Source organism: Merops nubicus, unplaced genomic scaffold, assembly GCF_000691845.1.
Source record: "Merops nubicus isolate BGI_N331 unplaced genomic scaffold, ASM69184v1 scaffold50340, whole genome shotgun sequence".
NCBI lineage: Eukaryota > Metazoa > Chordata > Aves > Coraciiformes > Meropidae > Merops > Merops nubicus.
The window spans coordinates 1-23,767 of NW_008583166.1; the positions used below are offsets into that span (position 1 = coordinate 1).

General features: G+C 40.0%; 1 protein-coding gene across 1 annotated transcript; it reads left to right on the forward strand.

Annotated features, from left to right (window-relative positions):
• Positions 1-6,781: 6,781 nt before the first annotated feature.
• RAB21 (RAB21, member RAS oncogene family) lies at positions 6,782-12,078 on the forward strand (the record flags this gene model as incomplete). The annotated part of the gene is given in 7 exon segments (XM_008939698.1): positions 6,782-6,841; positions 7,024-7,131; positions 8,637-8,700; positions 9,514-9,568; positions 10,005-10,093; positions 10,944-11,034; positions 11,036-12,078. Coding segments are annotated over 7 exon segments (498 nt in total), but the record flags the coding sequence as incomplete, so codon positions are not given.
• Positions 12,079-23,767: the final 11,689 nt, after the last annotated feature.

Sequence of the window (23,767 nt, forward strand, 5' to 3'; positions counted from 1 at the left end):
AACGGTGGCCGGAGCGACCAGAGGCTGTCCCCTGCTGAGTTTGCTGGAAGCTAATTTTCTGATTCTTTTTCAGACGTAAGCTTTCAGTACTTAAAAGCCTCCTTTGTATTCTGAATATTGATTGTTCGGTTGTTTCCAGTTATGTGTATGATGCCTTCATTAGAATCTTGGGAAGTGTGATTTGAAAGATATTTTTTCAAAAAGATTTACAGACCCCCAACTTTACAAAGTTACTGTGATCATTGGTAGTAGACTGATAACTGTTTAATATGTGCTGCATTTCTGTTAATTTTTAGTCTTCCTTGCCTCTCAAATCCTCACACTTAAACTACCTAATTACTACTGTTCACAGATAATAGCTTTCACAAAATGGTTTATGAGCTTAAGGCTTATGATTTAATAGCAGAAAAAATACTTGTTTGTCACGTTATTTCCCTGAATTTTGGCATGTTTCTGTATGCTAATTTATAAGTGCAACGTCACTTTTTTAGTTCTTTCTGAAATGTGATGAGGGTGTCTGGCCGAAAGTAAGGTTTTTTTCTTTGCCTACTAGTGCTGAATGGCGTGTATGTCATGGTATGAAATAGAATGCCTATATTGTACATGTTCTATGAAAACATGTTTTAAACTTTGTGGGTTGTAAGGTATTTTGGGATATCTATGCTTAAGCTTTTTATTTGTAGTTACACCAGTTGCGCAGCATCTTTCTTACCCATTCTGAGCATGTATAAGAAAGCATTGGTTTAGCACTCTAATATATATTGCTCTTACTACTTTTTTTTTTTCAATAAAGACAAACTCTGCCACAACATGGGCCACTGGTGGGTTTTGAATTACTTTTGAAGTTCTGTGCAGTACAGGATAAATAGTAAGTGATGCCAAAAAAGAACCTCAGGGTATTGGTACACTCTTCCTGCATGCTCAGGAAAATTTTTGTGGGCTGACTATTTTGGAAGTATTTTAGCAATATTTTCCCTTAAAACCACAGAAACCTTAGAGATTCACTAGAAACAATATAGTGAATGTTTCATAAGCAGATCCTGTTGCTCCGTTTTTGCTGTGAAGACCTAAAAAGAACATTTTAAACTGTTATGCTATGTTCATACTCTGCTGTTGGATTAACCTGTTGGTAGGTTTACTGAGCGTGGAGAGATACGTATGGCAAGGTGGTTGTAACTCAGGTGGCCATAAAGGCAGTATGTGTTGTGCTCCAGAAATGGCTTGTAGCTTGTAGGTGTCGGAGCTCAGTTGCAGTTTTCAGTGAAAGTGTAGCATTGAGCAAAGAATCATTTAAAGTGCATTGAAATGGTCATGTATAGCTGAATTTGGATATCCAGTGTAGGAAGAGGAGGGTTCAGTGGTTTGTCACGTGATGCAGATCAGTGGGGTTTTTTTGTTGTTCATGTTTTCCTGAAACCTAAAATTAGAAGCAAGAACTGAGTTGGAATATGGACTCAGGTCACATATGTCACAAATTGGACATGTAAATGGCTCCAGAATGTTGACAGGAAAATGTCTCTGGATACTATGGCTTGTGAGCTTTTGGTTTTGACTGCCTGGAGGGGAGTGTGCTGCAGAGGAGTGCAAGCGCACGCTCGCACTTGATGTTGAGGTTTTGGTTCTCCGCTGTGATTAGGTTTCTGGTTGCTACCTGTATCTTTTAACTGACTGTGCTGTTTCTCATTGTCTTCCTGTTCTGAGCCTCCTTAGCCACACACATCTTATTGATTGTAAAAAAGAATGTTAGTTCCTGTAAAGTCTTACTGTGCATCATGTGCACTTGTGAAGTGTTACCTTTGTTAGTTTTGTTTTCATACATCTTACAGTTCTAGAAGAAAGCTTTAGTAAGTTCTTCCATTAGTAAAGCATCTCTTAGAAAGTAAGATGAGAAACTAAGATATCTGATTAAGCAATGAAGTGACATTTCTGCAAAACATCCTTTTTTTAAGATTAAGAGCTTAATCTGATAAAGTGGCTCTGTTTCAGGGAATCAGTTGAAAGTATCGCACCGAATTTCTTTTGTTACAATAAAGCCAAAATGAGATAAATATTAGCTTCTGATTTAGCAGAGGAGTCACAGTGATAAGTCATATGGAAAGATCACTAGATACTGAGACAAGAGGTTCTCCATCCACAGTAGTCTCTTACTTAGAAAAAAAAAGTAAGTGCAGTGTAGTGCTTTGTTCCAGTGCAATTGCAACAAAAAGTGTAAGACTGTAGCGTTCTGGAAACTTCATTTGGTGATGTTGGTTGATGCTTTCTGCGGTGAGCCCAGTGATGGGGAGAGCATGGGAAGTCTTTAAACCGGTCAACGTCTTACCTAACGTGTATCTGTGCTTCTGTATCTGAATCCTAACACTTAAGTATTGCTGTATTGTGAATTTTAACCTCCATACACTCCAACAGGAGAGTTTATTTTGTGCTAGTAACAGAAGGCCTTTAGTAGTGGAAGGGAGTTGCTTCTCTTCTTTTGGTGCTCACCTTCCCAAAATGCTAGTTAGAGGGAAATGGTGAACTGGAACTTCCTTTGAGGTTAAGAGACTGCTGGGATGTGTTGTTGGAGTCACCTTAGTTAGCTTCAAGACATACACTTAAATCAATTTGCAGGTCATCAATACCTTAAGGTAGCTACTCATTCACATAAGAAAACATTTATCTAGGACAATGTGAAAAAGCCAATGCAGGAAGGGTTGGGTTTTGCAGGCAATGAGTACAATCCATAACCTGTTGTCAGACCTGGTGGAACAGGCAGACTTGTTTCCCATTGATGGAAGTATTGAAACCGGTGCTCTTGTCTTGATAAAATAATCCTAAACTATGAATTGCTATCAAGTGAATTGTGCTGGAATTACTCCAATAATAAACCTACTGTCAAAATACGTATTTTTTTAAATTGGACCATGCTTTAATTACTCAAGACAAATACAACTTTTGTGTTCTAATCTCTCAGATACGGAGGACTGCAAAATGCCCAACATAAGAGAGCTACTGATGTGCTCTACAGATCCTGATTGCTTTGCTGGACTTGCATGCCCTGGAGAAGCTGTCTGGGCTCTCTAAAATATCGGGGGGGGGGGGGAGGGGGGAAGACAACACGCAGAGGTTCAGTGCTACATGCAGTGTTCGTAAGCCTGGCTGGCCTCTGTGGAAGATGAAGCAGTGGAGGGGCAGGTGACATACACCTGTTCTTCCTCAGTGACTTTCAAGAGAATCTTTCCCAGCTGGCTCTTCCTTGTGTTCTACCCAGGCCCTTGTGTTGGCTCCTAACAGGGCCTGATGGGCATTGAAACTGAGTTCTTAGAGGAAAGAATTAAAAGAAATAAAGTATTTTCTACAAGCATATAAAGAGTGAAATTTTTAGCTCTTACGATTGCAGCATATTAAGTATTCTTCATTTGTAAGACACTAGTGTCAAAATACCCAAATTAGTAACTTACTTCAAAGAGCTCTTTAACACTACTTATCTTTAACTGTGGTCCTCTATTTTTTGGTTTTTGGAAATTCTAGCAAAAATGAATTGTCATAGTAATGAAAATAATATGGGAAGGAGTTACTTTTTTTTAAGTTGAGTCATAGCTCAGACTTAAATTTGTAGTACTCAATTTGGTAAATTTTTGGGCGATTAGGAGAAATGTTGAGTCCTCTTCTATGTGTATTTACCTACTGCTGTCTAGACTGTACTGATTTCAGAGGCTTCGAAACTCTTGGCAGCTGACTTTTTTTTTCCTCCCTGAACTGTCTCAAAACAGTAATTAAAGCTCTTCCTTCCATAATGGGTTCCCCCCAAATACCTAAAAAATTGCATAGTCCTGCTGTTCACCTGATTATTGTTTCGCTCTTTAACCTCAGAACAAATGAAGAGTAGGAACTTCGCTCTTCCATGAGACAAGTGGAGCTTGAAGTGGGGTGGAGGTGTGTTAAAAGGTAGATGTTAGCTGGTCTGTCATTGACATGTTTGCCACTGTGGCTGTGAAATGTACTTCACTCATGGCAAATATGCCCAACTTACCTCTACCTATTAATTCAAGAATGGAGCCTACTAACAATATTCTTCAATTATATGAACCCAATGAAGAAGAATGGAGCGTTCAAGCTGTAATATAGCATTAACTGTTTCTCGCAGTATGTTCACAAAGCCTTCTGCTCATTATTAGCCATGATGACTTCGAACATCAGCTTCCAATCTTGTTATTGGGCAAGCTTTTTAGACAAACTTGCTTGTAATTAGGATGTCTGATACAGAAAGTTGCCTCTTGTTTCAGTTGGGGCCTGAGATTTTTAGGTAGACTAAAACTTAATTAGTACAAAGTCATCAAGTTTTAATACAGAGAGCATGTACAATAGCCAGATGCTAAGTACTCCTGCCAGTCTCCTGTACGGGGGGGGGTGGTGGTGGTTGGTTGCTTGCAGGAGATACTAAAAAGACTTCCTTGAATGTATGAGTCTTCTAATACTTGGCTATGCAGGAAAGGAAATACCCTTAGTGGTAAAAGATAGTATTGTTATCAAAAGCTGTAATGGCCTGAAGGACTAGTGATACTTAAGCAAAGCTTATCTGTGGGGATAAGCCTACTTTAATATTTGCTCTGTTAGATAGTAAAGATATCCTTTCTATTAGTTCAGCCGGTGTCTAAAGCCATGGTGTTGTAACTCTGTGGATAGAGAGTTATGTGGGTTTTAAAAGTATAAATCTGGTTTCTGTGGAAGACTTTTCTGACTTTTGGTCTTGGAATGTGGTTCTCAAACATATGAAATTTGTACCGACTGAGCAGATTTGAATGTCAGTGTTGTGACAAAAGTGCAGTGTTCAGCAGAGCCTTTTCTTTGAGATTTCCAATAGAATATCAAGTACTGTAGTTCAGCAGGTCAATAAAAATATTGTCACGTCAACTTGAATCGTTGTGCCCAGCCATGCCTTCTCTTACATGGCCCAAGTGATGGTGGGTTAGAACTTGTGAAGTCACCTCTAAGTGTCCAACTTTTAAACTGCAGTGTAATAGAACAAATTATGATAGGAAGACTATCTACTGATCAGATAATCCTTGGGGACAGATAGCTAAAACCATAAACTACAGAGATCTTGATTAAAAATTTAGAGTTTTCCTGATGTTTAAGGTTTGCTACTGTGCTGTTAAACTGTTTGTTACAAGTTGGCTGCAGTGTTAGTTTCCTCTACAGTGAAGTGGCATAAGTCAACTTCAGAAAGAGGTAGCATTAGTGCTTTAGTTACATTGAATAGAATGGTCATCATAATTGGCTCTTCTGCTGTCTGCTCTTAGAAAGTTTCTGGGTGTTTTTCTTTGGTCTGTCTTCTCTATCTGTTCTGTTCATCAGACTTTATGGAAAGCTTTTGGAGAAGGTACAATATGTGTGGAGGAGAGACCTCCCCCGGGTCATACAGATGCCAGAGTTGATATTTGGGAAGTAGCTGAGGAGGAGGAGCTGCTCTAGGAGCTGGATGTTGGATGCCTTCAATATAGGCAGCACTCGGAGACACTTTCACAGCAGTTCAGGGTGGTGTAAATTTGGGCTGTTGTGATATTCTGTTCTCCTGCTAGTTGCTTAGGAAGCTAAGCAGCAGTATGGTTCAAGCAGCTGATCCAGCCCGTGGCACTTTCCACATACACATGACTTCTGGTTCAATGCCTAGTCAGTGCTTGTACAGAGAGCTCATGTTGAGCTGCTGCAGTCCAGTCTGGGATGAATGTCTCATAAGATGCCACCGAATATTGGCATCCAAATACAAGCTGAAGCAAAGCTGAAAGGAAAACTGAGGATAATTTAAGGGAAAAGATGGAAGTTAACCCTTGGCAACTGAATTGTCCGATATTGACGTGTTATGCTAGTCTTCAGGGTTGAGGGGAGCAGGTTCCTAATGTTCCTTCAGACACTGTCCTAGCATCTTAAACTTGTCTTAAATTTTATACCCCTTTTTAGCCACTGAATTACATGCTTGGTAACAGAAGTAGTGTTTGAAAACATGGATCATGTAGGCTTGGAGAACAAATATACTTTTGATTCATTGAAATTAGACCAACCTTCCTATAGCTCTGGTCCTGTAAAATGCTTTCATAACCTAATGTAGTAGAATTTTTAGAGCAGCTTGTATACTTATTCTGAGGCTTTTCTTACCCTGCCACTAGGTTTACTTCTGTGTTAGTTGAGAAGCATGTCCCTGAGCTTTCATAAACAGTGTCTTAACCCTCCAAAAAACCAAACCATACCACTGCCCCCCAAAGGCTGCCTGAAACAGATGGGGAGAGTTGTGGGCTCACTTCAGCAAAAAGAGTAAAGCTACAGCCAAGAAAACTTGCAGAATACAGATTCTGAGACTCTTAGCAATAAACTGTTTCATGTTCTAGGAGCTCACTAACAGTGAACTGCTTTGCTAATTCCTACAAATTAAAAATCCTGTTAGACTGGTTCCTACCCAAACTTCACATACTTTGATGAAATGCTTTTGAGTTCGGCTTAGGCTTACCCGTGTTGTGAATTTGGGCTGTTTCCACACAACTCTTTTATTCTTGCCACATCATTCAAAACAACAGCTAAAAGATCTAGTAAATGATTGGCTTAAGCCAAAGTTATTTAGAACAGACTCCTGGCAAACTCTAGTGAAATGAGTAACTGGCTTAGTATTGACTCAGCCTTCTGGCTTAAAGAGTATTTTGATCCAGAAATCTGTCTTTAATTTACTAATAAAAACATCCAAATCAATAAATCTGACTTCAAAGGCGATGTTTGTGTGTAAAACTTAACACTAATCTGTTTTGCTTTCCAGGCATCTTTCCTTACAAAGAAGCTAAACATTGGTGGGAAAAGAGTAAACCTTGCAATATGGGTATGTTTACTTTCCTATTTTCCCTCCTCTGGCTAAAAGAATATTTTCCTGAAAAATTACTTAGATTCACTGGAACACAAATAATGGGTGCTTTTGAATAAAGTAAAATTTCAAAGTATTTAGAGTTTCTTGAAGCATCCCTTGCTGTGTCTGAGGTGCTAACAAGGCTGTTTTACATGCAGGACACGGCTGGCCAGGAAAGGTTTCATGCCCTGGGGCCCATCTACTACAGGGACTCCAATGGCGCGATTCTAGTCTATGACATAACTGATGAAGACTCTTTTCAAAAGGTACTGTACAGATTTTTACCTCTGAGATGTAAACTGATGGAACAGTAATTCATGGTTGGAATGCATAAATGGGAATCTGTTTTCAGCAATAGCAATGTACCTCTGCAAATTTAGATCATACAGTGAAAGTGTGCACCTTATTAATATTCTTTTGAAGGCTCACTTTTTCAATCTGCTGAAGTTCTAGCAGGGTTGTGCAAAGAACACCAGAAAACTAGATGTGTGAGTTACCTGCAACAGGCTATAAATACAAACCAGTCCTGTGATAGTGTGCAGTACTGATCTCCCCTGTATAAACCATATTGCTAAAAGATATTAAAGGTCCTGACCTTTTACAGATATGAGGACACTGAAATTGCAATATATGATAACAAAACATCACTTTATCTGATAATAAATATTTGGACTTTGAATCCTCACTAAAACCTGAAATTTGATGGTTAATTATTTTATAGTAGTACTAGTTAATCAGGCTGAGCAAGTGATTATTTTTCCAATGCTGTTTCAAATCAGTGCTATTACTCCATAGGCTATTCCATCTGAAAACTGGTGACACTTTTCTTGGTGAGATTGTCTCTGATTACCTTGTGGCAAAACCAGTCAGACTTCTGTGCAGAGTAGTTAAGAATTTGTGGTTGCATGGGCAAGGCTTGGGTTAGCAGTGATAGAAGTAGTAAGAGAATATAGTAATTTAAATAGTCTGTAGGACGAGTAGAACACTTGTGTTAGCAGTTAAGCTCTCGCCCCTCATGTGCAGAATCGTGATGACTTGCAGGTACTACTTCAACTTATGCATCTTCATGCTGAGACATACTTAGTAAAATTCTATGGTACCAAACCAGTTAAATTCTCAAGGAAGAGGGAAGCTTAATTTGCAGAAGTTACTGCATAACTACTTCTTTATCATGTATCCTAACTGTTCTTAGGTTCTTGAAGTGATTTCATCTCTTCACAACTTAAATCCCCCTAAAATAGCAGTCCAGTCAATGCAGTGGTCATACAACTTCAAAGCATGACAGCAGCACTGATAGCAGATACCTTACCATCAATTCACTTGACACTCTTGTCCCATCTGTTCTCTCAGGAAACAAACACCTGTTATAATCGAACCTGAACAACTTGGTTCAGGTACCTCTATCTTTAAACTACGATTTGTGATCTGTCAGTAAGTGCCTATTGATCAAAGATCTCATGTAGACCTAAAGCGGCCAATTCAGTGAACTTTTCTTTGGAGTGGGGCTAACATGAGTGTGGTGAGTTGTATTTCTGGAGCAGTTGAACCATTTTCCCTAAGTGATTTGCTCGTAATTTCAACTGCAAACTCAAACCTGCAGAACAAGAGCCATGTGTAGCTATCTAAAGAATATTTTGTCTATTTATGTTGCTCTAGACACGTTTGTTTTATGTTTAGAGTAAAAATTTCATGAAGGAAATGAGTCAGTTCCGCAGTGCCCAAGCTTGTGGTATATCAAGTGAAAATGAAGTTACCAATGTGTTTTTTTCAGGTAAAAAACTGGGTTAAGGAATTAAGAAAAATGCTGGGAAATGAAATTTGTTTATGTATAGTAGGTAAGTCTTTTTTAACATGTGATTATAATGCCTGAATCAGAACTGTATCTTTTGATTAACAGCATCTTCCAAACACCGCTTTGACAGCTTGTACATGTGAATGAGTAAAGCTTATGTTAATTTGGTATTTAAAATTCAGTTGGAGCTAGAAGTTTCAGTAGTTCACATTGAAGAGAACAAGTTAGTTTCAAAAAACAAGTTGTATGTCATGCACTTCTGATGTGGTGTATCATTACAGACACCCGCAGGCCGTAGTTAAACGAAGAGAAACAAACCTCAAATGTGTATTATCCTTCTCACAACTGTCAGCCATGTTTTTTACTGTTCTTAGTAGCACAGACTGGGTGCTTGTCTGTTTTCATACTTGGGTGCTTGGGATGTGGAATAAGTCTGAAAACTTGGATCTTTCAATATAAACAGAATGCAACAGAATTACTTGGTTTAGATTTAAAATTCAGTCTAATGAATAAAACCCTTTCAGAAGGGTAGATACATGGATATCCTACAAGAACTACCTCTGCAGCACAGATAAGCTGCTAATCATAAAGAGGGGAGGGCTCATTCGGTGACTTACATGGGGGTGTGTAGCTATCCTGATCTCTCTACAGAAGTAGACCTTCATCTTCACAATCTGTAAATGCTCGAGTGAAAGGGGATTCTTAAATCACGTTGTGCTCCAAACTGAGACCTGTGTAAGAGTTGATCTTTACTGGGACAGCTTCTAAGAAAATTATGGGGTACAATGATGACAGCTGCTTTGTTTTGGGTAATTTTGAAGCACAAAGACATGAAAGATTAATTTGTTTTCAACAGGTAACAAAATAGACTTGGAAAAAGAGAGACATGTTTCAGTGCAAGAAGCAGAAACGTAAGTCACAGCAGTTTATTAATAGAAACAGCCCTTGCAGAATTATGCTGGAGCAATAAACCTGTGATGCTGTTAACAGCTGGCTGGCATAAGCCAGCAGTGCCTAGCTGGCTGTGGCATTAAGTGTTCTGTTAGTATCCGAGTCCTGGGATTTCCTTACTGACCCAAGTGTAACTTCAGAGTTGTACATGATTAAAGTCAGTATTTGCAGTTTAAATACATTTCTAGATATGATATTTTCTTTGTTTTATCTAGTGTTTTTTGTCAGTTATGGCAGTTTTAACTACGTGATTCTTTTTTACATTTAATTAGCGTATGTAGATTAGCTCTGAACTTGGAATGAAACTCCTTATGATCATCTTTTTGCTTCATGTGAAGTGGCTTAGAAAGATTGAGTCTTCTAGTACAACTGAGTTCTATATCTGCATTCCTACAGGTATGCCGAGTCTGTTGGAGCAAAACATTATCATACTTCAGCTAAACAGAACAAAGGAATTGAAGAACTGTTTCTTGACCTTTGTAAAAGTAGGTATTACCTAGTTTGTTGTTAAAGAGCTCATTCACAAAATGCTCAAGGCTTCAGAATGCTTAAAACCGTATAGAAAAGCCCTCATGTAAATTATTACAAGGAACCGACTTCATCCGAGTCTGCTTCATGCCACTTGTGTACTGTGGCAGCTACGGATGCCTGCTGTATGGATGCTGTTGATATTGCAAATTCTTGCTGTACTCAAAAATCTGATTTGTTGGGGCACTGACTGCTCAGCATGCTTAAGTAGTAGCTTCAAATCAAACTTCATTTGACTGGTCTCACTATTGCCTGCATTGAACCCTCTGTTTCAACCTCTTTAAATTAAAATCTTCTCAAATTATGTCGATTACAGATCATAAACTCAAAGTTGTAATCATGAAAACTTAGCAGTCTAAGCAAATGGTAAAGATCATGGATTGTGGGTTAAAAACATTGTGATACTGGGAAGTTGTCCTATTCATTGTGTTCTTATGATACAAGAATTTAAGCAAAACTTTGCCTGCATGTCTGGAGAGTAGGTTGGGGTTTGGCAGGCAGTGGTATGTGTGGGGCGTGTAGGTTTTTTTTTTTAACGGAATGTTCTTGATATGGGTCAGTAGATGTAACTTTTGAAGTCACTAACTCCAGAACATTTGAGCATCTAAAGTCTCCCTTAGCCAACAGGCGGCTGCTTTGGGAAGAAGATTTAAGTCTGTTCTTGCAGTACTTACTCCTGCATAATAAGTAGGAGATCCAATCTTGCTGAACTTTGTGCGTGTAACTCAAAGATTAAGATCTTAGTCTTGTGTGGGGGGGAAAAAAATATGCGTCGGAATGTTACGTAATGCCTTTCTTCCTTCACAGGAATGATAGACACTGCTCAGGTGGACGAACGAGCGCGAGGGAATGGCTCCAGCCAGTCGGGAGCGGCGAGGCGAGGCGTGCAGATCATCGATGAGCAGCGGCGGGTGCTGCTCCTCCGGGTAGCTATAGGACTGTGCAGCGCTGCCCTCGCCAGATGGAGACTGCCATATTCCCAGTCACGCGTTCTTTACCAGTGGAGTAATAGAATTAACAGTATTTAAAAATAATCACATGTAACACTGCAGAGACCTTAAGTGCTAAACTAGTGGCGTCTGTGACCAGAGAATTGGCATTTTCTACAGTGGTTAACAAAGCAATTACCAATGGCCTTTTTACATATTTTTCTTTAATGAGGAATAATATGCATGTAGAAAAGACCTACTTAAAGGCTTCATTTATATTCTTTTAAATCAGATCATTATTTAATAACTTATATACATTGTTGTTGGAATGGTATACGTTTTTGCAGCTCTTTGTATTTTGTGGTAGATTGAACTGTATCACTTCTAAAATGCAAATTGATTTTTTTTTTTTAAATTAGCAGATATCTGAAGTAATATTTTTGCAGGGCCTCCACAAGCCTATAACTGTCAACTACTTTGATATATTCTGTTCATCCTGTATGCCAAGCTGGTAAAATACATTGTAAATTACATATTAAATATTTTATCTGCTTTTACAATTGCAGGTGCAGAAATATGTACATCAGTCTTGTCAGTGATTGTGAAGTGAATAAGTCAGTGAAAGTTGCAAGCTTTTCATGTGTACTGTTGAATTACTCACTCTATTCCCCCTACCTGAAAACAGCTTTTTTGAAACATTCATACTTGCAGCATTTTTTTTTTTAAGCCTCTTCAGGCAAGGAGCAGTATTTAGAGTATCCCTTTAGCAGGAAGAGAATGCTTCCTTAGACTGCTGTTTAACATTGAGGTGTTTGACTCTCAGCTAAAACAGCTGGCGCGTGCCTATGTCTCGCCTCTGTGGTTACTTTGGCCTCCTGAGAGATCCCCAGAAAGTCAAAGCAACGTTAGCCCTCATCTGTATGGTAGCCAGTAAACTAGATGCGTGGGAAACTCTTAAGCTGCATTAATACATCTGTGTCCCAAGACAGCATTATAAACTATTAATGAGCATAATTTTTTTCCCCCTCTGTACTGCAGGACCTGAGTGAACAAACAAATTGGTATTAACTAGAACTTCTGATATGGAGTGATTAAATGGAAGATATGCCAGATGTAATTGTAACTTTGAGGTGTACTAGACAGAACAAATTATTCCCAACTTGCTCTTTCTTTTGTGAAGTGTTTTGAAACCCAATTAAGCTTTGAGAGGAGGGTTTTCAGAAAGGCCAAAAAAAAAAAGTGTAAACTACTATCACGGAGGAACACAAATGGTGGTAGCCAAAACTTCAAAATGTTTTGTGCTCTGACTTTTTACTTAAGTTGTCATGCTTGGAAAAACAGTAAAGGTGATGTCTATGACAGAATATTCCTTGGCCTTCCTTTTTCTGAAGAGTAGAATTAGTATTGCATATGAATGCATTGAATGGTGTGGGTATGTTCTGATGCACAAAAGGACTAGTAGTAACTAATCGGTCTGATGTGTAAGAGAAGTGTACTGTCTTCAGCCTGACTTCTATTTTCTCTGAAATAATAGATGGCTTTGATACAGACTGGTCCTGGTGCATTTTTTCCCTGGTCTGCTTAAACTGTGGGATAGATACTTAAGCTGCCGTTGCCATGCTCTTCTGGCGTGATGGTGTGCGTGATAGACAAAGGTGATCTGTTTATGCTAGTGAAGATAGTTTCATGACTGCACAGACCTTTGGTGTGAATCTAAAGTTAATGATTGTGTGTATATGAAGCAATACTATTCAGTTAACATTCTCCTACTATGTCTAGCTTTGTGAGCATTGCCAAAGTTGAAAACAAAGGTCAGTTTGACCTAAACCAGTACCTTCAAATCTATAGTTAGATGAAAGTCAGTGCTGTAAGTGATGCCATATTGATATGAGAAGGGAAATTGGTAAGACTCTGTTCAACTGGAATTTCCTCATAATCAAAAAATAAGGGAATCTTATTCAGATTTCAGTTTTTGCAGAGATGGAAAAAACCCCAACCAAACAACCCAACCTTAACTAAGCAGATGAGACGTGAGGGCTCACCTGCACCAGAGCACACGTGCTCGCTTCTGAGCAGAGCTTCCCCCACTTGGCTGAAGTGGACAGATGTGGTTCTGGTCTAGAAAATAATACTAGGTGTTTGCCCAAGAGAATGTTATGTTTGAGCACTTTGAAGTAGAAACAGTGTGTAGAACCTCTCTTCCTCCTGTTAGAGTTTCTTTAGTGTGTTCTGATAGGGGCAGTCTATATGACTTCCGTCAATTGGAAAACTAAAAAAGTCATGTCGATACTAACTCTTAAGTCTTACAAAACTAAAACTGTTACTACTGAGAACTTAGGTGGGGTAAAGGAAGCTCACAATTTTGTATGATTAAAAAAGTTCTGGTTGCTATTAGCAAAATTTTCTTTTAAAAGAAATTTTTCAGAAGTTACTTTTCTTGCTTGAGCTATGGCATGAAAATTTCTCTCTGGAAACCTTAAGTTGCTGTTTTGTTGATGTATGGAACTTAAAACCTGTGCTTATCAGGGTATCATATTGCCTTACAAAAGAAGTATAGCTTCATGAAGGCAAAGCAGTTGGTTTCCAAGACAAGTAAAAATATGGATTGTTTAGACTGATTAACATAAGACTTCAGCTATTAATTGTTAGCAGAAAAAAAATAACAGTCACAGGAAAAAGCATCTTTATTGAAGATATCTAGAGCGTTCTTTGCATTAAATATGTTGGAAAGCACAGGTAAGTTGGTTTTCTGTATTTGAGCAGAATCTTGCTAAAGTAACCTGATATTAGTGCTGTGTAGCTTGGTTTTCAAGATTGTCTGTGTATTGCTGGAATCTATCTACATTGCCAGGTTTGTATTTCTCAAGGAAGACTGCTGTCTTGTTAACTTCTGGTGCTGAAACAAGCTATTTTTTCATTCTTCTGAGGAGAGTGTGAGGGAACGGCTATGTCTGTCTTTAGAAAGTACCTGTATTCTGGGATAGGTAGAACCAGTCAGACACTTGCAGGTTAAGTCAACATTGATCACATTTTCTTAGAATTGATGTTGACAACGGTTGCACATACTGTAATAAAAGAGTCTTAACTTACTTTGAATAACTTTCTAAAATAAGTTCAAGTACTTGCTTGCAATCTTGCTACTGCTATGTTTATAACTGTAGGGAGGAGTTGTGTCCATTAATACTCCAACAGACAGTTTGGAGCTTTAACTGTATTTATTCAATACCAGAATGCTGAAAGATGGACTCTGAAAAATAGTTTCCATTTCTACTGCTTTGCACAGTTGGATAAGCAGCATGACCTAATGCAGCTGCAGAGTGAATGTGAAGAGGGCTTCTATCCCGCTCCTCCTGCTTGTTGGCTGCACTGATCCTTGTTGTTCATGAATTGCTACCACGGGAAGCCTTCCATGCTGGAGATCCTCCTGCACAAGAAAGGAAACACATGTTCTCCACATGCTTCTCTAGCTCTTCTAGACTGTGATAGGTACTACACTAGTAATACCCAGATTCTCTCAGTCAAAGAACATTTGCTACTTCTTAAGACCAGCTTTTCTTATTTCTTGACAAGTCTTTTTTTGTGTATCTAGTCTCACTTATCTTTTACAAGGGGCTTTAATAATTCACTCTAGGTCACCCAGAAGCACTGTAATGTGCATGTATGACATTAAAGTACAATGAGTAGCAGTATTGAAAGTTTTCCCCAGCAATAGGTCATATCCTGCCTACAAACCAGCAGAGAAACAATATTGGAAGCTTAATGGTGAGTCCTTGCTACCTTTGGCATCTGGCTCCTGATTCTTGGATATTGGAAGTGACTTGGAAGAAAACCAAGTTAAGAGGATTGGAGAGAGTGAGGACTACTTTCTCATCTGTTGTTAAGTAGATGTACTGTGACACTTTCAAACTCATCGAAAAAATCTCTTTTAAGCTGCTGAATCTTAAATTGCAGACCCTTCAAGTTAACTGAAAGGTCAGCGAATTTGGGAATCACAGTGGAAGAGAACATGTAGTCTCTTTCAAGAACAGGAAACCTCCACTGCATCATTAGTCCTTACTTGGTGGAAAGAGAAGGGGAAAGCATTTGATAACTAAACCTTTAAGTGCTGTCAGTGCAATTTGATCATACTGGCATTATAGTGATGGTCTTACTGGATTTTTCTTACCAGATAAGGTCATTGAACTTATCAGGCTCAATCAAAATATTATTTGAGGCCAGAGAAAAAAGTTAGGGCGAAAACCAACACTGGAGAGGACACAGCATTTGTAATACCAGGTAACTTGACAGTGTCAGATTTTGTAGGAATATTGTTTGGCACTTGTGGATTTAAAAAAAAAAAATAAACTCCATTATCTAGCAGAGCCTTCAAAAACCTTAATTTTCCCAGTGCATTGCATTTACATGAAGACTGTTGTGATAATTGCAAATGTTCAGTCAGCTGGGGAAACAAGAACTTCTTTCATGTCACTGCTATTCTATCAGTTCCTAACATTAAAAGTGAAAATGCACAGAAATTAGAATGGATCAATAGAAAGGGGGTGGGGAAAGTATACTGAAAGCCAAGACAAGAAACCAGGTGGAAATTCTTGTTACTGTCATATCTGAAAAATCTCTTAAATTTTAATAACTCGCAGAATTTGAAACTTGATGACCAGTCTAGAGGCCCTGAAAATTACTGGAAGTTGAGGGCAGTGGCCTGGCTTACAAAGATTTGGTAAAAAACAGACCACAGGTTTTTTGTTACAGTAACAAATTTCTGAACCCATCTGAGTATGATGTGATGAAAGAGATGGTTTTAACATGCCAAACCAGGCTCAGTGAGGCTGCTCTACATGATGCTAGCATATACTGCAGGGGACCATCAAATTGCAGCTTTAATTCTCAAAACTGGTCTTTGGCAGCCAGGAACGCTTCATGAGGAGGCAGCAGTTGCTGTTGAACCACGTTTGCCAGGTTAATGATCGCCCCAGGCACACTGTCTGTATACTGATGGACCAGCAAAACCAAGGCTAGGAATTTTCCACAAATTGTGTTTGTATCCCACTGCTGTCCTACCTCCATGATGAATGTTTGTGCACACTTCCCCAGTGAAAACTGCTGTTCAGCTGATGCTGTGGATTTGAGCTAGAGGGATGTTGTGAGTGAAAACAGCAAGCAACAGGAAAAGCAGGGCAAGGTAAGAGGAGCTTGCACCATTCGTGCTTGGGCTGCTCTCGGCCGTTTCACTTTCTTATAATGTCAGGAGTTATCTTATTATCTTTGTGTCACAAAGTGTATTTTCTATTTGAGTTTGGTTTTTTTTTCAGGAAACTAAAACCTTGAGGGCTTTCTTGAGTAAATGAAAATTTACTGAAGTCTGTCAGCATCTCATTAAAAGGGCTGTATTAAATGTGGAAGAGCAAGTGTGGTGCCTGGAGTTACACCCTGCAGTTGGAGTCCTGTGGTGAATGTTTCAGATAGCAAGAGGCAGCAATGCACCTCTGGTTGCCAGGCTGCTCTCCAAGTGTTTTGTGACAGTGTAATTGCAAAACAATCCTCAACCATAAGATCTGTCCATGCTGGTTATAGAAGTTGGTTTGAGGCTTAAAATGACACTAAATTGAATTTTGATTGGACCATTCAAGGAATCTTGACCATCTTTTCAGTACGTGGATACTGCAGTGCTTGGCACCACGAGACACTGATTCTTTTTCAGGGACTTGGGGATTTCAGCTTGTATGTGGAATGGAGCAATCTCTGAAGTGAATGATGGTGGCAAATTAAGAGAAGGAAGGAAGTATTGTGTAAGTAACACAGACTTACCCTTAGCATTGCTTTGTGAATGGCTTGGATGAAATGCAGCATTGACTACCCCCACCCTAAAATAACTGTTCCGTTAAGTTTCCTGTTCTTTCCAGGAAATATTGCCTGTTTGTGATGTCATAACACACATGTGGAAGTGTTAGAAGACAAATGTCTTTGCTTTCTGCATTCCTAGCTATGGTAATCCTAGTTCATGCCAATCGGCAAACAACAGATCAGTTTCTGTTTAGTCATCACTCGTGGATAGCTTCCAACTAGTCTGTGGAGGCTGATGCAATCATGAATCTCTCCTTGTATGACAAATGCAGAGCATTCCATGTTAGTATCTGCTCTGCTTTTTTTATAGTTAAAAAGTTTTTCATTCCACAGAGAGAATAAAGTTACTGTAAACCTGTGGTCGGTTGTACCAATGGTAATTTTTCTTATGACAAATCTTGTGTGTTAGGGGTTGTTTCATATTCTGGAATACTATTAATACTTGATATGCATAGATAAATACCAGGTTCACAAACAGGAACTCACAGCTGTGGTTATGGATATACAAAATGTCCTACAGTGCAACTACTTAAAGAAAACTCATCATGCAGTGTACTGCCTTCATGTCTTGTTACGCCTCCATGCCTTCACACTCTAAATATAAATAAATGCCACTGGGGAATGGGAATTCCTTCCTTTTAATTTTAGGCTGTGTACTTAATTTCTTTGTCCCTATCCTTGTCTAACCTTGTGACAGAAGGCAACCAAGCATGGAACATTACCATACCTCCATGCTCTACTCGTGCAGGTTAGGGTTTTTTTTGTTTTGTTTTGTTAGAGGAAGGGGATAGAAAGGCTATCATATCTTCATTTGTCAGTTTTTATATTGAGGTAGAGGAGATGCTAACTGGTTCCAGAGGCCACATTTTTGCTGACAAATTAAGCCTGGCTGCATAAAGAGCTCTGGCCTCGAGAGCAAATGGCACTGTACAGCTTTCATCCAAGTGGTTAAGTCCTCTTCTGCCTATTAAATTGTATTTGCATGGTGCCTGCTTGAACTGGCTGTGCTGTTCCCCATGCTGTGTCCAGCTATTGGTCTGAAAAACCTAAATGGTATGGGCCATAGTTATGCAGAAGAGCATGTTAATGATTAATCAGCAAGGCTGACTGTAGGTTGGTACCCAAGGCTTACTTGGTTGACTTGGATGGATGTAGCCAGAGCCTGATCTCCCTTCTCTCTTAACTGTGGACTAGGATGGAAGGATCCTTTTATATGTTTTTTACTTCTACTATGTGGAATACAAGAGAATGTGACAGCTAAATCCTGGGATAGCTCCTTTATTGTCTATATTACAATTAACACTAAGGACTGGTACCTCTTAGAACGTGAGGAACTAAAGAGAAACCTGGTCTGCAGTTTCTTCCAGGGTGTTGTGCTGCACCCAGCGTCCAGGACAGTGCTCCGTTTACGGTCTGCTCGTGATCTGTGACAAACTCAAGTAGCCTGGGAAAAACTGTGAGTTGCATTTGTCAAAGCAAGGCTTGGAATATATTCATTTCCTGCAAGCAGGAAAAAAGGTCAAAGGGGAAGATAGGTTTGGCATTGTTTATCTTTGTTTCTCTGCTGCGGGGTTTTTGTTTGTACAAATTAGGCCTGTGATGGAAAGACCTGACAGAATCAGCCAGGTTTTCACGTGGTCGAGCGTGCGGGCAGCTGACGCTTCTGGATGCAGGCGCCGCTCTTGGCACTGCTGAACGGGCTGCGTGAACAGCAGCAGCAGCTGCTGCAGCTCCGGGCGCAGCGGCGCTGGCAGCTGTGGCAGCAGCAGAGGCCACAGGAAGGCCAGGAGCGCTGTCTGGCTGTGCGCTCGGTGCCAGCAGGGGTGCTGGGACCACCCTGAGGTGGCAGGACATTCCTTGTTCGAGGAGATGGCTACTTAAAATCCAATAAAGTGAGCCACCAAGCTGAATATACCTCCTTAGATTCCTATCTGTGTTGTGTGTGAAGGGTTGAACTCTGGCACAGAGCTATGCAGTGGCCCATTGCTTTCTTACCAGGCTAATGGAGAAGGGAGAGGAACCTGCTAGCTTCTGTCAGCCTATGGAACCTGGTGATGTCTATCATTCAAGTTTGTAAAGTGAAGTAATGGAACCCACCATTACAGGCTGGGGACTGGCTGGAAAGCAGCTTTGCACAGGAGGATCTGAGTGTTTTGGTGCACAACGAGTTGGTGATGAGCCAGTAAAGGAGGCCAGTGGCATCCTGGGCTGCATCAGGAAGAGCATTGCTAGCAGGTAGAGGGAGGTGATCCTTTTCCTCAGCCCTGGTGAGAGACTTCTGGAGTGCTGAGTCTAGTGCTGGGCTCCCCAGTACATCAGATGCATTGGCATGCTGGAGCAAGGCCTGTGAAGGGCTATCAACGATGATTATGAGGCTGGTCTGTCTGTCATATGAAGAGAGGTTGACAGAGCTGGGCCTGTTCAGTTTTGAGAAGGCTCAGAGGATCTTGTTAACATTTAAAAAGATGTTATGATAGGGAGTAAAGAAGATGCAGCTGGGCTCTTCACTGGTGTCTAGTGAAATGACAAGACAAAATGGACACACAAGAAGATCCATTTAAGTGTAAGGAAAATCTTTCACTCCAAAGGTGACTAAACACTGGAACAGCTTGATTGAGGAGGTTGTGATGTCTCTATACTTGGAGATAGTCAAAACTCAAACTGAACAAGGCCATGAGCAATCTGATCTGCTTCAGGCAGGAGAGTTGGGCTAGATGATCTCCAAAGTTTCATGCCAACCTCAGCCTTTCTGTGATCTTGTATTACTGCAACTAAATAGCACAGTCATTTTGCTGTCCATCTTGACTAATGATATACTCATTGTTATGTAATGAGAGTTTGCAAAAGAACAAGGGAGAAGGGCCCAAGAGGGATGCCAGATGGTGGTCTGTATCTCATGGAGGAAATTGGTCCATGGGACTGAGAGCTCTCTGAAACACTCCTGCCTTCCCTGAGAGTTAGGCAAGCAGCAACTGGCATGCTGAGAGCAGTGTGGTTGGACAGGAGACCCAGGAAGAGTCCTGTGGGGCCTGTTGATCACTCACCAAAGAAACTTAGAGCAGGAACACCTTTCCCAAGGCCGGTGGAAGGGAGCTCTACTGAGCAGCTCTCCCTTGAAGGAAAGTAAAGTCTCTATGTGAAGCTTGACTTCAAGGCACCTCTGAGAGAAGACTTACCTGGAAAACAAAAAGAGCGAGCCTGGTGGTTGTGTGAGAACTGTCACTTAGGATTAATTTCAAACTCAGGGGTCCAGTTCAGTGGGACTGATACCTATATTTGGAAGTAATGGATGATTCCTGAGAATTTGGGTGGTCCTAAGCCAGGTAAGAAACAAATGTAATTTATTTAAAGCATTAAAATTCAATATAAGTTGAAAACTTTACACACGTACTTTGGTACTGCACACTCCAGTGATGTTTTCAAACAAAATTTTACTACTTTTGGAAATGTAAGCATCAGCTGATGTCCAGCAGTAATACAAATGGGATTTATTTTTTTAATTCTTCAGTTGCTGACAGCTCCTGCAGGAAATGCTGTGCTGCTCCCTGTTCTGGTTGCACAACAGGACTGCAACTTTTTCATCTTGGGCTTCTTTCACAGCCTTTGGAGGCTATCTTTTTCTCTGTTACAGTGCTTTTTGGGAAATCCTTGGGAATGAAAGCTTTAAAATATCTTTAAATAAAGATAAATGTTATAACTATTCTTCCATCAGCATACCATGTTTCTCTGTAAAGCTAGCTTTCAGAATTACTTGCATGTTACCTTTGCAGAGTGCATGTTACTTCTGCAGAGTACATGTGTGTTGCAAAATGATGGGCCCATCTGCATGTTCGTTTTAAAATCTGGTTGAAGACTGTTGGAGCTTCTCTTCCTCATTCTAATCTCTTCCTTTTGAGTTGTGTGTTGAGTAGGGCCGGGCACAACTCTAAATCCAAAGACCGGGAATGTTTTAAACATAGAGGCATAGAGGTTTAGCCAGGTTATTGTTTTTCCATGGTGTTTTTTTTTTTTTCCCCACAAGATTTATCCAGAAATCTATAATGCTTCTATAAATATTCAGGCTACATTGAGCTTCAGTGATGTTCAAGTATTTGCTGGTCAATTATTTTTTTTAATGTTTTTGTTTTACCTTTCTTGTACTTCTTATTTTCTTTAGGTCTAGGCTCTAAAGCCCCAGCTCCTGCTTCTCTTAGGGAATAATGGAATATAGTTTTGTCTCTTTGGTCAGGTTTTGAGCTGGAACTGCCTTGTACAAATACTGGTTACCTTAGCACAGGCCTGGCAACAATAACCAGTCCTAACAAATTAAATGGTCTTGATCTGGATTCAAATGTTTAAGAAAATCAGTCTAGAAATAGTTCACAATTCCCTGGATATTCTAACGGCTCCATCTCTTTCAAATATTTACTCTGAGTTTCTCTGTGTTAGCTTGTCCCCTGTTACATTACCCTTTTCTCCCACCCTTCTTCCTAAGATCACTTTTGCCATTATTTTGAGTCATAGTTCCACGTTTGGCAAAGTAGGTAGATGCATAAACCCATTGCATTAACCCCTTCTTCCCTCACAAAGTGGGTACAGTAGCTGTTTCTCACTACTCACATCTTACGTGGAGCCTGCATTTTAGTATTCTTCAGTTCTCACTCAGTGTTTCTCTTCTTGTTGAGTGCCAGTACAAATACAGGAATGCTGGAGCTTAAGAGCGCAGAGGAGCACACACTGGTCTTCAGCAAGCCTATGAAGACACAGTAATTAACTGTTAATGAGCATGTTTTTAGTGATGAAAACAGTGAAAGAAGAAACTTTTAGTAGTGGTAATATCACCGCAGTACCTTAAAAATCTCATATAGGAGCAAGATCCTGCTGTGCTAGATTCTTTAGTTTCGTCTGCAACTCGGGTAAATAAGCAAATTTGAATGGCAGTCTCTCGAACTGGCTTTCCCTTAAATGACCAGATTTATTGACAAGGAGCCATTAAGCCTCACTCGGGTCAGGAATAAACAAGATTTTTCTACCATCCTCAGTGGAGGAAATGTTAAACACTTGTTTTTTTCAGAGCGGGATCTTCATTAAGCATGTCACACTGAGCGTGTCTCTAGCCCCCATGCGCTGGTTTTGGTCCCTCTTTCAGTCCAAGCTCAGAATCATGCTTCTCAGGGGATGGCAGGGTGCCTCTGCAGTTGTGTTCCTGAGTCTGCCAAGAGGTCACATGCTCTGCTACAAAGCAAAAGGGACTCTGAGCAATCTGACCCAGCTACTAAATTTGTCCCGCTCTGAGTGGTGAGGTGGACCAGATGACATACAGAAGTTCTTTCTAACCTAAGTTATTTTATGATCATATGAAAATTAACGACTTTATCCAGTCCCATTGACAATCAAAGAATAGGTAAGAAACAACACGCGTATGCAGACAGAACAGACAAGGAAACAATGAGACAATGTAGTGGTCAGCACTGTCAGCAGTGGAAAACAGCTTTAGAGCTGTTGTACAAGAAAAAGCCTGCAAGGAAGCTAGTTATAATACGAAGGAGAGAAGCCAGAGAGAGATACTAAAGACTGAGGCATCAACCAAGCTGTAAGCCTTGGAGACAGATGGATGTTGATACTGAAGAGAGAGAGAAAGAGATGTGTGCCAAGAGCGTCTGGAGGAAGATAAAACCATCTTGTCCATTAGCTGCCTGCAGATGATAAAAAAAGATGTAAATTTGGATCAGGATTAATGGCTCTAATAGAAATAGAAATGAGTCATGAGATAAATATATATTTATTGACCTAATTACCTACAAGGAGAGGGAGGCTTTGATTGAGTATGTTAATGCTCAAGTCCAAGAGACTGAAGGTGGCAGCCATAATAGTAAGAGAGCAGGCTTTCAGGCCGTTGTAGACTGGGATACAGGCTAACGAAGCTGAGTTGGGCATCTTTAGTCTGAGCTCTTCCTCGGAAAGGAGCTGTGAAAGAAACCTTGACAAAGCAGTTTCACTGGAGGGGCAGCGTGGGAGTATGTCATGGAGCAAAGTGAAGGAAGCCCCCAGTGTTCACTGCAGACCTTGGAGATAAAAAGGAAGTGGCGAGAGGAAGGGGACTGCACATGGGTGTGCAACTACTGTATGATTATGTTGCAAGGAGAAAGACATAAAGGGAAATTTTAAGAAAGGGTGAACATGAACACTTGGGAGACCAAACGAGATGAAACCAGTGTGGGTGTGGAAGCTGGGAATGCCAATTTCAGCTCTCAGAGCAATTAATCAATGACAATGCATTTTAAATGCCTATCCGTCTTCCTTCTGTTTGCCGTAACACTCCATAGTGCTCATATTAAATTCAAAGAAAGGGACCACTGAAGTTATGATCATTTTTGCTATTCCCAGACAGCTTTCCAGACCTAGATATTACTACAAGGAGTTGTGTTCTGACTGTGGTTTTATTTTCTCATCTTACGCATGTTTATGGAGGAGTCACAACAGGCACTCACAACTTTGAAGCAAATCGGTATTTGTCTTGAGAATTGCAAATATGCTTTTCCATGGTAAAAAATATGAGTGCATCCAAATGAGTTTTTGAAAAGTCAGAAGCAAATTGTAATGTTGTTTTATGACAGAGAGAAAAATACCCCACAAATTACCTTTGTTCCTTTGGAGTAGCAAATCGCTTCCTGTGACTGTCTTGTTCATCCATTTCAGATGTTTATGTGTATTGGAGATTGTAAGCTGTTGTTATGAGCATTTAGGGATATAGTATTTGCTGAAAATATTTACAGCAAGGTGTTGGCCTATAACAAGTATCTTAAAAGCAATCTTTCTGGGTCTCCTCAGGGTCAAACATTGTGGACACTAAGTGAAAGCTATATATATATATATATATATATG